Source organism: Elgaria multicarinata, chromosome 3 (genome assembly GCF_023053635.1).
Source record: "Elgaria multicarinata webbii isolate HBS135686 ecotype San Diego chromosome 3, rElgMul1.1.pri, whole genome shotgun sequence".
Classification (NCBI taxonomy): domain Eukaryota; kingdom Metazoa; phylum Chordata; class Lepidosauria; order Squamata; family Anguidae; genus Elgaria; species Elgaria multicarinata.
In genome coordinates, this window is record NC_086173.1 from 53,723,983 (window position 1) to 53,738,112 (window position 14,130).

General features: G+C 42.6%; 1 protein-coding gene across 3 annotated transcripts in view; it reads right to left on the bottom strand.

Moving 5' to 3' along the window:
- The window catches only part of EXOC7 (exocyst complex component 7), a 46,917-nt gene extending 33,896 nt beyond the window's left edge, over positions 1–13,021 (bottom strand). For all 3 annotated transcript variants that reach the window (XM_063120329.1, XM_063120328.1, XM_063120330.1), the window contains exons 1-5: positions 12,915–13,021; positions 10,700–10,765; positions 10,348–10,532; positions 9,018–9,123; positions 7,964–8,186 (exon numbers count right to left, since the gene is read on the bottom strand). In XM_063120329.1, the coding sequence (XP_062976399.1) occupies positions 7,964–8,186; positions 9,018–9,123; positions 10,348–10,532; positions 10,700–10,765; positions 12,915–12,974 (640 nt within the window). In that variant the 5' untranslated portion in view covers positions 12,975–13,021. The remainder of the gene's footprint in view (positions 1–7,963; positions 8,187–9,017; positions 9,124–10,347; positions 10,533–10,699; positions 10,766–12,914) is intronic.
- Between the last annotated feature and the right edge of the window lie 1,109 nt (positions 13,022–14,130).

A 14,130-nucleotide genomic window follows, 5' to 3' on the forward strand; every position in this document is an offset into this window, starting at 1 on the left:
CTAGCTACTAGAAAGTTGCACCCATTTCCAGCTACCCTTTCTCCTCCCTAATTCTACCGAGAAGCAAAAAACCTTCCTGGCTCCACACACACACACCACAACCCCCACCCCTTACTCACTCCAAACTGGACTTGAAGATACCATCATCTCCTGCTGCTCCTGCTGCTGGACTGCTGGGAACAGAGAAAGATAAAGAGCTGATGCCCGGAAAGCATGCATGGCATATGGGGTTGCCCGGAAGCTGCCAATAGGCTCCTTCTACCTAAAGACTTCATTAGGCATTGTTTACACATTGATTCCAGGATAAGAAAGGCAGTGATACATGGTCTCTTGGTACTTCCTGGGACCTTTGACTTTTCTTGCACTCATTTAACCTTTGACTGGCACATGTAAATGAAAATGGGATTTCTGTGAGTTCAGGGGTGTAGGAACATATTTTAAATCCTTTATAGTCTTTACATGTTCCTATTTCAGATCAAGGAGAAGCTTCCACGAGCTACTGATGGTTTCAGAGAGAATACATTTTACTCTAAAATTTAAAGCCAAACTACCTATTACATCCAAGTATGTAATATGTAGTTATTTGCAGACACCTGATATCGTTTTTCTAATGAGAAAAGCATAGTGGATAAGGGAAATTTAGAGTGGAGGAACAGCAGTCATATAAAGGATTAAGCATCCTCTCCTTTCCTTAACTGGCTTCTTCTTCCAAAAGCCACTTTCCTTTTCGGGGGGAGAAAGGGTCAGAGCTCTGTAACACTGTGCTTTCATGAAATATGTAATTAGCCCCTTAAGAAGTCAAATGCTTTATAGTTCTTATTTCATTCATCCTCATAACAACCCTGCCAGATAGGCTACTCATATATATTTTTTCTGAAGATGGAAAAGAGAGGTAGAGATTATGCGGCCTGCCCCAACCATGTCATATACTGACAGACCATTCTCTAGGGCCAGGCCACTCGCATCTGAGCCTATGTTTGAAGCCAGGTTTGAAGCCACACCAATATCTGCTTCAATCATATACCAAATATCTCAGTAATGACTACCATTCATCATAAAGCGACATCACATAAAATCAAACTTTGCAATCACCCTAATTAACCACAACCCTATGGCTTTGCTACAGATGCTAGATATATCATTTTAATCTCTTCAACTATCCTTTAAAACAGGCAGTATCTCTGCCAGGGGTTATTGTTTGTTTTGCTTGTCCTCTCTGCCTGAAGCATGATGTCATCACAAGGAGTCGGGCTGACATGTAAAAAGGGGGCTTGAAGATCACTAATGCATGGTGATCTGGCTAAATGCAGGGGCACAATTTGATTAAGGTCGTTCTGTCCCCACCTGATGCTTCTACAAATCAGGAAGTCTCTAATTTAAATTGCCTCCCCCCCTCATGCCATAAATTCACCATTCTGGTTTTAGGCAAGCTACTGTCTTTCAGCCTTAACCACCCATCTGCAATATAAGAATATTAATATCGACCTCTCTCACAGGGTTGGCATAAGAACATAAGAAGAGCCACGCCTGATCAGACCAAGGGTCAATCCAGTCTAGAACTCTGTTTACACAGGGGCCAACCAGCTGTCAGACAGGGACCTGCAAGCCAGACAGGAGAGTAACAGCACTCTCCCGCCCATGTTCCCCAGCAACTGGTATATATAGGCTTACTGCCTCTGATACCGGTATAAGAACGTGGTGCAGAACGTCAGGGCTGGGGGCCAATCCAACCCTCCCAAGGTCCCTATATGATCCTCCGGGGTTCTCCAGATGGCCCCAACCCCTTCCCTTGGCCCAACCCCTTTTTCCCCAACCACCAATGGTTTGGTGGTTTCCCAACTTTTGCACCTTTCTCCCTGCCCCCATTCTGAAAGGTTGAAATGCCTCTCCTAAAGCTTAATTACTGGCAGGAAGAGCCTTAAGCTAAAATAGGCTGGTATGTGTTGGCCCTGCCCCCCCCCCCCCCAACAACCGAATGCAGCCCCTGGAAGTTTCTCCAAAATGGAATTTGGTCCTTGGGCTGCAAGAGGTTCTGCACCTCTTTTATAAGGATTACAAGATAGTACAGCTGAACACAATGAACACCCGCAAACACTCTGGGTAGTACCCAATGTTAGTCCTACATAGAGTAGACCCACTGAAATGGATGAGAGTTAAGTTAGTAACGACTAAGTTGTCCCTTTCATTTCAATGGGTCAGCTCTACATAGGACTAACATTAATGTTTACAATTATTACAAAGAATTGCCGCACACCAATGTTCCACCTGGAGATTTACGCAGGATAGAACACGTTTTCATTTTCTGTTCCACAGTGGCCTACATCTGCTTGCAATATCACCTCAGAAATAACCATTCTTCACTCAGATGAGAGTCGAGAACACTCAGGGAATAGAGGATTATGAAGGCTGCAAACCAGTGAGGTGAAAAAATCAATGAGGCTATATCATGCTCAGCGCACAAGAGTGTACACAGTAGAATTATAACTGCAGATGGAAAACAACAGATGAGGCCTAGGGAGAAAAAATCACTTGTCCAGCTGGGTATACGTGCCTGCTACAAAAACAAACAAACAAGAGTTAGGCTTTTTTTTTTTTTAATGTAGCTTTGCTATAGGCACCATAAATGAACTGAGTATTAGGTTGTCAAGTTTTTATAATACATGTGGATTTCTACTTACTGAATCTAACCCTTAGATTCTCAGGGCATTGAAAATTCCTGCCAGACGGTGTGATCCACAAGCAACTTACATAGACACATTTGCACTTAAAAGCTGGCAAACTGCATTGATTTCAAAAAGAATTAGCTAGGTGAACTACAGCTACATTACAGTTCATTAGCTGCATTGACCTGGTTCACATAACATCTTGGGCTAATTTACTCTCAAGGTACTCTCAAGAGTTTCAGTTAGTGAGGCCCGAGGATGTGGACAAGGTGCTTGGCCAAGTCCGGTCGACCACCTGTGTGCTTGACCCTTGCCCCTCGTGGCTCATTACATCAAATAAGGAGGGGATCGCCGGCTGGGTCCAGGAGGTTGTAAATGCCTCCTTGAGAGAGGGAGTGGTGCCGGCCTCTTTAAAAGAGACGGTAATTAGACCACTCCTGAAGAAGCCTAATCTGGACCCGGAAGATGTTAACAACTACAGGCCGGTGGCTAATATCCCTTTCCTGGGCAAGGTGCTTGAGCGGGTGGTTGCAGGACAACTCCAGGCACTCTTGAATGAAACGGATTATCTAGATCCATTTCAATCGGGCTTCAGGCCTGGTTTTGGAACAGAAACTGCCTTGGTCGCCCTGTGGGATGACCTCTGTCGGGAGAGAGACAGGGGGAGTGCGACCCTGTTGGTTCTCCTGGACCTCTCAGCGGCCTTCGATACCATCGACCATGGTATCCTTCTGGATAGGTTGTCTGAGCTGGGAGTTGGAGGTACTGCGTTGCAGTGGTTCCGCTCCTACTTGGATGGCCGATTCCAGAAGGTGGTGCTGGGGGATTATTGCTCTGTGCCGTGGCACCTAAGCCATGGGGTTCCACAGGGCTCTATCTTATCCCCTATGCTGTTTAACATATACATGAAGCCGCTGGGGGAGGTTATCCGGAGATGTGGACTGAGGTGTCATCAATATGCGGATGATACCCAGCTCTACCTTTCCTTTTCATCAAACCCAGGTGAGGCAGTGGCTGTTCTGAACCAGTGCCTGGGCACGGTAATGGACTGGATGAGGGCTAATAAACTGAAACTCAATCCAGACAAGACGGAGGTACTGTTAGCGGGTGGTTCTTCTGTCCGGCGAGGTGATGTTTGCCCTGTCCTGGACGGGGTTGCACTCCCCCTAAAGGATCGGGTCCGTAGTTTGGGGGTGCTCTTCGATCCAGAACTGTCACTTGAGGCACAGGTGAACTCAGTGGCAAAGAGCACCTTTTATCAGCTCAGGCTGATATACCAGCTGCGCCCTTATCTGGACAGAGATAGCTTAGCTACAGTTATCCATGCTCTGATAACCTCTCGTTTGGATTACTGCAATGCGTTATACGTGGGGCTGCCTTTGAAAACGGTCCGGAAACTTCAACTGGTGCAAAACAGGGCAGCAAGGTTATTAACGGGGACTGGCCGGCGAGATCACATTACGCCAGTCCTTTTACAACTTCATTGGCTGCCAGTCCAGGTCCGGGCCCAATTCAAAGTGCTGGTATTGACATTTAAAGCCCTAAACGGTTTGGGGCCAGGTTATCTGAAGGAACGCCTCCTCCCATATGTACCTACCCGGACCTTAAGATCATCTACAGGGGGCCTTCTCCGTGAGCCCCTGCCAAAGGAAGTGAGGCAGGTGGCTACTAGGAGGAGGGCTTTCTCCGCTGTGGCACCCCGGTTGTGGAACGAGCTCCCCAGAGAGGTCCGCTTGGCGCCTACACTATACTGCTTTCGTCGCCAGCTGAAGACCTTTTTATTCACTCAGTATTTTAACACTTAATTTTAACTTAAATTTAAATTTTACTGTTTTAACTCTGTATTTTAATCCTATATCAACTTTGCTGTGTGGTTTTATCCTGGTTGCGCTTTTTATACTGTATTTCGTAATTGTGTTTTAAACTGTTGGGTGTTTTACTGTGGTTTTAATTTTTGTGAACCGCCCAGAGAGCTTCGGCTATTGGGCGGTATAAAAATGTAATAAATAAATAAATAAATAAATAAGGAGCTGGGTTACACAGAACCCTGCTGGCTGTATTCTCATGACACCACAACCCACCCAGTCGGGGGTTGCATAGTCATAATGATGGTTGGCACGCTCTGCAGCTCCTCAAAAATAAAATAACCCACAATGCGTTATTGAGTCATAAAAACTGGCCCACTGACTTCACTGGCTGATGGATAGTCACTGCCTGAGGTTGCAATTCTATACACACTCACATAGGAGTAAGCCCCATTGAAATCAAAAGCATTTACTTGCAAATGGACTAAATAGCATTGCACTCAAAATCTCTAACCCTGCAAATGTTTGCTTGCCCACTTCAGAGTTCTACAGTTACATTAACAGATGTTAGTTATCTCATTACACTCTTTAACATTGTACAGCAGAATACTGGTGTCAGGATGAGGGGTAGGCCAGCATGAACAAACAAAATAAAAACTGGAAGGATCACCAAAGGTAAATATTCATGCATAAAACCTTCATTCGCTATAACAAGGGTGAGAGTCCCATTTGCTAACTAAGATGTTTGTTTTTAGAAGCCGGTGGCTATCTGTAGATCACCATCTTCTTGTTCCAGAAAGGGGACTTCAGCAAAACTTGAAGGAGAGACCCCTATTTCCCAGAATTCTGCCGCCTTCTTCTGACAGCAGTGAGAAGCTACAGAATGACTGAATTCACAAAGCCTGGGAATTTTCATTCAACTGAGGATTATATATACTAAAGAGTTATAGGCCTAGCCACTATCCAGAGACATGTATGTATGCATGTAATTTGGCAAGATTCCCTTTAAGGAGTTCTCCATTGTGCTTAATTTCCAAGTCACAATTTCTTTTTAAGATGAGTTTAAAAGGCAATTTGCGAATTTAGTGGGTTAAGGTGTTTCAAGGCATTCTCAACAGAAATTTCAACAGACTTGTACACACACATTTGGATTGTGCCTTCAGCCACCACTACAGCACACAAGTTTTAAGCAAGGTAATATGAGTCTAGTTTTAATGTGTGTGTATTAACATTCTACTGTTATTTCCCCGATCCTTTCAGAAGGTATAAGATGAATTATTTCTTAAAAAGTAGTGTTCAAAAACTCAAGTCTCATTTTCTTAAATTGAATTTCTGAAGGAAATTATATATGAATCATTGCAAGCAAACAGAAACGTCTGGGGAAATAAATAAAAGTATGTTGACGAGCATGATAAACAACACTTTTTTCAAATATTATAACAGAATGTAACCTGAATTTCATTAACATGGATTTCACGGACTACGTAGGATGGATAGGTCATACTAATTCTGCAGTAACTGCATTCTGAAGCTGCAGTCCTATGCAAGTCCCACTGAACGCACCTGGAATTCATTCTGAGTAAACATCCGTAGGATTGTGCTTGCAATAGTTAAGTGGCAAGCACCTATTATCAGCCATTAAATAATCATGGTTTATGAACTTTGGGAGTAAAGAATCCAGAACTGTCCTACATTTTTGTAGTTTGGTTTTAGGATATTATAGCGTTAGATCTTGTGTGTGTGTGTGTGTGTGTGCACTCACTAGTCACCTTCAGCCAAAAGATTACTAGTTTAGAGGTCAAATATTTAGTTAGAATGTAGAGGTGAGGAAGCTGTATTCAAACAGCAGGAGATTATAAAGTTCAATACAAGGTTAGAGAAGGAGGAAAGGAAACAAGAAACTACCCTCCTGATTTCTTGGGGATGGGGAGAGAGAGAAAATATTTTTAGAAAAATTAAGCCAAAGCAGGGTGTGGGTGTGGTGCCCTTGCTCTTTCTTGAAGCCCTCTCACATTTTTAAAAATTAATACATTTTCTTACCAACAGCGGGGATTGCTGTGAAATAGGTTTCTGTTGGTGCAGAAAACTGTGGGTTCAAAGGAATTGTTTAGTATGTTGGGGCTCAGTCCCCACCTCTGCCTTGTACTTAGTCTTTTGGGCAGGTTATTTGTCCTTTTGCCACACCTCCCATAGCAGCCATTTTGTGACGGTGCCCAAATTTGTTCATGGCCCAGAAATGTTGCCTACCCATAAGCCAAAGGGAAAGAGAAAGAAAAGAAAGAAGGAAGGAAGGAGGGGAGTCTAGAGTCCTAGAGGAAAGAAAGGGTCAGAGCAGCTGGAACTGGAGAACTGATTAAAAGAGCTGAATCAACAACAGTAAGATATTGTTTGGATAATTGACATAGATAAAATAGGGATGCAATCTAATTAGGTTAGCTGGAAAGAAACAAAAACAGTTTCCATCTGGCGGCAACAGAAAAGGTTACAGGAAGAAAGGGGTAAAGAAGTGAAGGGCAAAATGGAGTGTGGGGACACTATTCTGCCCCTTTCACTCGCAGAACAGGATGCTGCCAGTCCATGATTCAAGCCTTTTCACTAGCTTCCTGTTGCGTAACTTTTTTGCCACCAAGTTTTTAAAAACATGGGTTTTTTGCCATGAAGTTTAGAAACTGAATATAAAGACTGGGTTGTTCATAGATCTAACAAGGGCCCACAGGCAAAAAGCATATACTTTATGCCTCATTTTTGCTACAATGAAATGTATCTATTTAATTTAGAAATGTATAGTCCACTTTCCTTTATCTTTCTAAACCACCCAGAGAGTCTCAACTATGGGTATTTATATAAATGTTAATAATCATCATCAGCTCAAAGCAGTTTAAAAAAAAAGTTCATAAAATACTTAGAATACAAGTAAAAACAGCCCAAACTACCAAGTTCAGTTTCATACAATAAAACCATGAATGAGATAAAGTAATTCTGCTTAAAAAACACAGAGGCTGGGTTCACAAAACACGCTAACCCTTCGTGGGTTAATGTATTGTCTGAATGTAATGTGTCTGAATGCAGTGTGTTTTCCGCAGGATGGCTTATCATGTTGTCTGAACACAACACATTTTCTACAGGGTGACTTGCTAACCGTGCAGTGGGCTTTATTTTTCTCTAACAAGCCACCTTGAGAACTCATGGCTTGTAGTTGGGTTGTTCAGGGTGGTCAACAAACCACACTTTGCATGGTTAACGAGCAATCCTGCCGAAAAATGCTCCATTCAGACAACCCTGAGGAAAAAGCACTGCCTTCAGACTCCATGATTACCTGTGTTCAACAACAACCCACACTGAGTGAGTAAATGTGTTGTGTGAGCCCGGCCAGAAACAAAACCTTAACAGCTTAAGTTTAACCCATGGTAAAAGCCTAGCAAAATGAAAACATCTTTGCCATTCACCTGAAGCTTAAAACAAAAGGAAAGATAATTAGTGTCTCAGTCAACTCACCTTGATTCCTCCCAAACTCCACCAGCCAACCAGAAATACGGACAATATCCTGCAGGACACTCTCAGGGAGGTGTTCTAAAGTCACATCTTCCTGGGTTTCCAATTCATCATCCATAGTGATGAGGTCCAGGATGAGGATTGGTGGAACTGGTTTGGAATGTCTGGTCATTAAGCTACGGAATTCAGATTCCAATGACTCCTTCCCCTTTTCAAACAACGATTTCTGGTTGAAATAACACATATGACAGAGATTAGATGTGTGTGTTACTACTTTGAAGATGGTAAAATAAAAGGATATAAGCTCCACCATTTGGCTGCATTCCAGCAGGGCGAGTACACAAGCTGCAGATGCATCCAAATGGGTCTGTTTCCTTCTCAGGCCAAATGGCTTCTCCTCCTTCCAAGTTCAAAACTCCTTTCCAAGTTCTTTTAATTTTATAAAGAGAAATGGCCTGGGTGCATATGCAGCATTTTTCCTTCTTCAAAATGCATTTGGGTTATTTTAAATAATGCACAAGTGCTATTTCCCATTTAAAAGGCTCTCATACCAAACCTTTCGGTTTGTTTTTGAAACACAGCGCTTTAAAGACAATTTGAGGCATGTGCAGAGGCCCCAAAAGTGGGGTATACACACACGCTCTTTTGGATCATGACCTTTAAAGACATTGGCATGGTTCACACGTAACAGCAACCCAGAGTATGGGTTGAATATGGGTTGTCATTATATGCGGCTCCTGCACAATGATTTCACTATGAATTGTTAACCATGAACAACCCAGGAAGAGAACCAATGGTTTGTTGTTGGGTTGTGAACTCTGGAGTGTTCCTGGCTAGCAACCCACGATTAAACTATAGTGCAGGGTTCACACGTAACGACAACCCACACATCAGTCAATACTTTGGGTTGTCATTATGTGTGAACTAGGTCATTATGATGCATTGATATTTGCTTCCAGATAGAACAGTGTGAACTGAATTAAGAAAGCAAGGAGAGCTGTAAAGATAGGTAAAGCTCTAGCTAGGTAGTAATCCAATTCTCAAACACATTACATACCACTCTATTGAGTTCTGGGCTGTCAGGATTGTTGTCTTGGAAATATTCCACAGCCTTCTGGATTTTAGCCATGCATCCCAAATATTCTTCCAGTCTTCCTGTAGGGCTGCAATTCAAAATACATCAGGTTCAAGCTACATGAACATGCAGCTGCTCACCATAAAACCCCTGTAAAGCTGACCACCTTTTCCCCCAGAATAAATAATTCTGCCATTTCCCCTTTTTGTCAATGGACAATTTGGCCTGCTCTCAATGAGTTTAAATGTACAAGTAAACGGATGACCAGCATACATTACAGACCATAGTTAGCAAACAAGCAACATTCAACCCATGGCTTACGAACTTTCCTTTGAGATATTGAGCTGGGTCCATGTTTTGTTATGCTTAGAGCAGACCCACTGAAATCAATAGGACTTACATTAGTCTCGACTAACTTGTCCCATTTATTTAAACGGGTCTATTCTAAATATGAATAAGTCTGGATCCAACCCACGGGCATAGATAAGTGGTAGGGAAAGACTAAAATAAATAACTGCATCCATCTGAAGTTCTCACTAAAAAAACCAACTTACCACTTCACTTGGCTCTAATAAAATGTCTTTTTTGTTCTGTTTTGTTAATATTCACAATAAAGAGAAAAAATGTCTTGACAGTTTTATTTATATTTATTTTCATACTATGCTCCACAGAACTTACAATAACACTAAACAATATTAACCAACCCAAACTATAAAAGCTGTTTAAAAATAAACACACATATATAAAATAACAGAATAATTAAAATACCATAATCTATATTAGAGTGCAAATGTGATATTTCAGATATTCCTGGAATTCCCCAACTCCAGAATTTTAAAAGGATGTGCATTGATGTATCTCCTCAGTGAGATCATTCTAAAGCTGGGAAATAACTGTGAAATTCCTCCTAGCTATTGCCAAGTTTACTTCCCTAATGAAGGCAATACCATCTTTGTTACATTCTCCACTGAATTTCCATATTTCAACCACCATTTGTAAAACTAATGGGATTTAAGGTTATAAAAGAGAGACACAATAAAAGAACTGACCTAACAAAGATCTTGAGCATCCTGAATGCCGGGTTGCGTTGCGAAGTAGTTTGTGCTACTTGATTACTCCCACTTTGCTCCTCCTGCCAGCAAGAACTGCTAAGCAACCCAGGGATGATCCCCCGACAAGCCAGGGTTATTTAGCCACTCCCAGTGGTAGCAGCAGTGTGACCTGGCATGCTCACTTGTTCATGACAACTCAACTTTTTAAAAAATCGAAACAAAAACTGGGTTACCATTATGAGCAAACAAAATCAACTCACCCTTCCCTTATTATTTTCTCTGTGTCTTTTGCTACATGATAGTAACTTATAACATGATCCAAGCAGAACAGTGTCTTCTCAACATTCTCTTGCAGGCGCTGAAGATTTTCAGTCTGCTTATGTACAGGGATAATTGAGTTTTCCAGCTTCATCAGACGGCTTTCAAAGGATGAGAGAATGGAAACCTAAACATCAAGCCAGAAAAATCTGATGTAGATAATGGGAACCATTTCTTTCAGCACAGGATACCTGCTTTGTCATATTTTAGTTCGCAGTTCCATCAACTGAAACAAAACAATAACTGAGACTTCTGTCACACTTTTAAAGAAATGCATAAGTTTTAGAAACTCACCATGTTCTTTGTGAGCTGGTCACTTTTTTCTAAACTCTCTCTAATGAAAGACAACGTTTCTTCTTCCTGTCATTGCAAGAGGGAAGACACAATACCAATCACTCTGTCTCTGAATTGATCAATTTCAAAACTTACTTTCCTAGATGCTTACCAAACTTGTGAGCTCCCAGAAAATTTTCAACTATTTAACAGAGCAACCTTATGAGGGGAGGTAGGGGATCCCTACCAAAGCAAAAAACATTTCCTAACCTTTCCCATCTCCCACTGACAAAAGTAGTGTGTGCATGTGGATTCTTCATCTGCCCCCAGCCCCACTGACACCAACAGGAGGAAAACTATGCACATGCACTGGTGCAGTTTCTGGCCCTTGTTTAGGGCATGTCAAGGAGAACAAGGGGACAGAATTCCAAGGATCCGTGATTTCCTCCAAGGCTCCAACACCTTACTCCCTGGAATGTCCTGTTTTTGGCCCTACCACCATTGGAGCAGTGATGGCAGCAGAGCTTTCCCCTGCCACACGGGAACGCCTCCGCCAATGGACCTCCCTCTCTGCCTATGGAAAGGGAAGTCCACGGCCTGCTATACCCCCTCAGCCAGCCTCCCATATGATTGCTCCCTGCTATTTGCATACATTTTGATGTAAATTAAACTTTTTAAGATCTGGACATTCAATTTAAACAAAATTAAAAAGCATCTTTTAATCTAGATATTTTCTCATACTGTTAAGTATTTTTGGTATGGTGCAAGTTTTTTGCCTTAATTAGACATTTACCAATACTACCAGTAAACTGTAATTATGTATAGAACAAAGTTAGGTTTATTTATTTATTTATTTATTTAATTTTATTTATTACATTTCTATACCGCCCAATAGCCGGAGCTCTCTGGGTGGTTCACAAAAATTAAAACCATTCAAAGTATAAAACAACAGTATAAAACCATAATATAAAATACAATATAAAAGCTCAACCAGATAAAAACAGCAGCAATGCAAAATTACAAATTTAAAACACCAAGTTAAAATTTATTTATAGACTGTTAAAATGCTGGAAGAATAAAAAGGTTCAATTATAATATGGTATATACAAACAGGAAATGTAGAGGCATTTTCTATCAATTCTTAGGAGCTTGGATGGGGATCCAAAAGCTCAGACTTGGGTTTCTGGGGCAAGGGAGAGACAGATTACACCAGACGTAGAACAATCTTTTGGGCCATGAGCACATTTGACAATCTGAGGAGCTGTCCTGGGCACCATCACAAAATGGCTGCCATGGGAAATGTGGTAAAAGACAGGCAACCTGCCCAAAAAACTAAATACAAAGCATTGGTGGAACTTGGAACTGCCTCCCAGGACACTTGCATGGTGCCACCTCTCTTACGTCTTCCAAATTCCATCTCAAATCATGCTATTTGTAGAACATTCTAACCCTCTTGATTAGAGAGAGGCCCCAAATGGTTACAAGGGAGGAAATATTGTAGCCCTTATATACTCAGGGCCATAAATGCAAAGTTCTCTGTAGAGAGAGGAGAGAGTCAGGACCACCCAAGCAGGGCTTTCTGTGCTGAACATCTCGAGAGCTTTTGGGGAATGCTCAGGCACACTCTCCTATAAGGGGGTGAGACTGCACCCCTGCCTCTTAGGGCTATCTCCAAAAACTTCAGAGGACATCAGTGAAGTGCTACAGTAGGTTTGCCACCTTTATTTCCAGTCCTGCTCCTGTGACATTAACTGCAGCCCATCATGAAGAAAACGAGTGGGTGAAGAATTTCTCCTCGCTTATAGGATAAAACTTTCACCTCCCTATTTGTGTGTGCCATACAGGGAGACGTTTTACAGGGCTAGTTTATATTTTTAAACCGGCGATCTTCGGCTATAGCAAGCCCATCTTTTCCTCCTTTTGGGGAAGAACTCGCAGCCCAATCCTATGTTGACTTGTAAGCAAGCCCCACTGAGTTCACTCCCAGCCCCGGGGTGAAACTGCATAGGATAGCAGCTTTCTCTAGTTAGTAATCTCTGATGAAGACAGTGAACCAGACAGGGGTTGCCCACGGCTGCCGGTGTTCCCTCCCGACCTCCAAAATAAGATTACGGGGAACCAAAGGATGGAGACAACAGAGGCAGAGCAACACCTGAGTGGGAGAAGAGGTGGCTGGCAGAAAATGCGTTGGAGGACCCGGGAAAGAATGCCGAACCACCCCCCAAGCCAACCCCACCTGCTTGAGCTTCTCTTCTATTTCCCTCCTCCGGGCAGATGCCTCCTCCGTGGGAATCATCGTGACACCAGAGACCAAAGCAATTCCACAGACAAGGCCGCCACCGCCACCCCCTTCTAGATCCTGTCAACACTTTCCAACTTCACTTCCGCCTCCTTCTCCGCCCTCCTCGGTGTGGTATTGCCGCCATCTTGGGAGCGGCAGCCGACGATGTTCCTGCTAAGGGAAGAGCAGCCCTGTGGAGCGGGTCGGGAAATGCACGAGGCTCCGACAATACAGAAAAACGATGTAGCACACAAGTATGTTTTCCCAAGCCGGCGATCGTTTTGAATGTGGCAAACCGGAGAACCTCAAACGTCGGCCATGTTGGGAGAGGCATCTAACGCCACCAAGTTTAAGAATCTCGGGAGGAGAAGCTGGAGATGGGATGTCGTGAGAGGGCGGCGCTTCATGGATGCAGCAGCGCCTTGTTATAGCGCTCAATAGGCGGAGCGTTGTGCAACCTGAGTCACTTAGTTGTATTTGGGGGTGGGGGGGATGAGCCTGCCTGATATGATACGCAAGGCATTTACAGAGAACTCTTATACCTGTTTACTCAGAAGTAAGCCCCATTGAGTTCAGTGGGATTTCAACCTAGGTAAATGTATATATTGAATTACTCAACTGACTACTACAATTAGAATATCCTCTCACTGAAGCAATTTAACAGATATATGGTAGATCCTGTTTTCTCACATGAATGTGTCATATATAGGTTTGCCTATATTCTACCTTGAGTGCTAGCCATTGTGCAGGTTTTCCATCTTCTTTGCCATAATAGACTGTGTGGTAAGAAAAAGGATAGAAGAAGCATCAAGAAATCACAGAAGGGTTTAAATGGAAGATGATAATGTCTGGACTCCCCGTAAAATTTGGTGAGTGAGGCAGGGTGTTAGCACAATAAAAATCTTGTCTGGAAGCACCCTAGTTCTGGGATCCCTTTGGTAATTGTAACAGTTTGGATGGACCAAATACTACCCATATAAATATTCAAAGCTCCTTGCATTCTAGAAAGGGCTATGACTATTATCATTCATAAATTAAGGGTGCAATCCTATGCATATTTGGACAGAGTTGCAGGAGTTTTTTTTTCTGTTGAAACATGCATAGGATTGTGCCCTAAGATTAGTTGGGAACTAGATGTCAAAACATTGCTAGTGCATGCTGTATTTTGAAA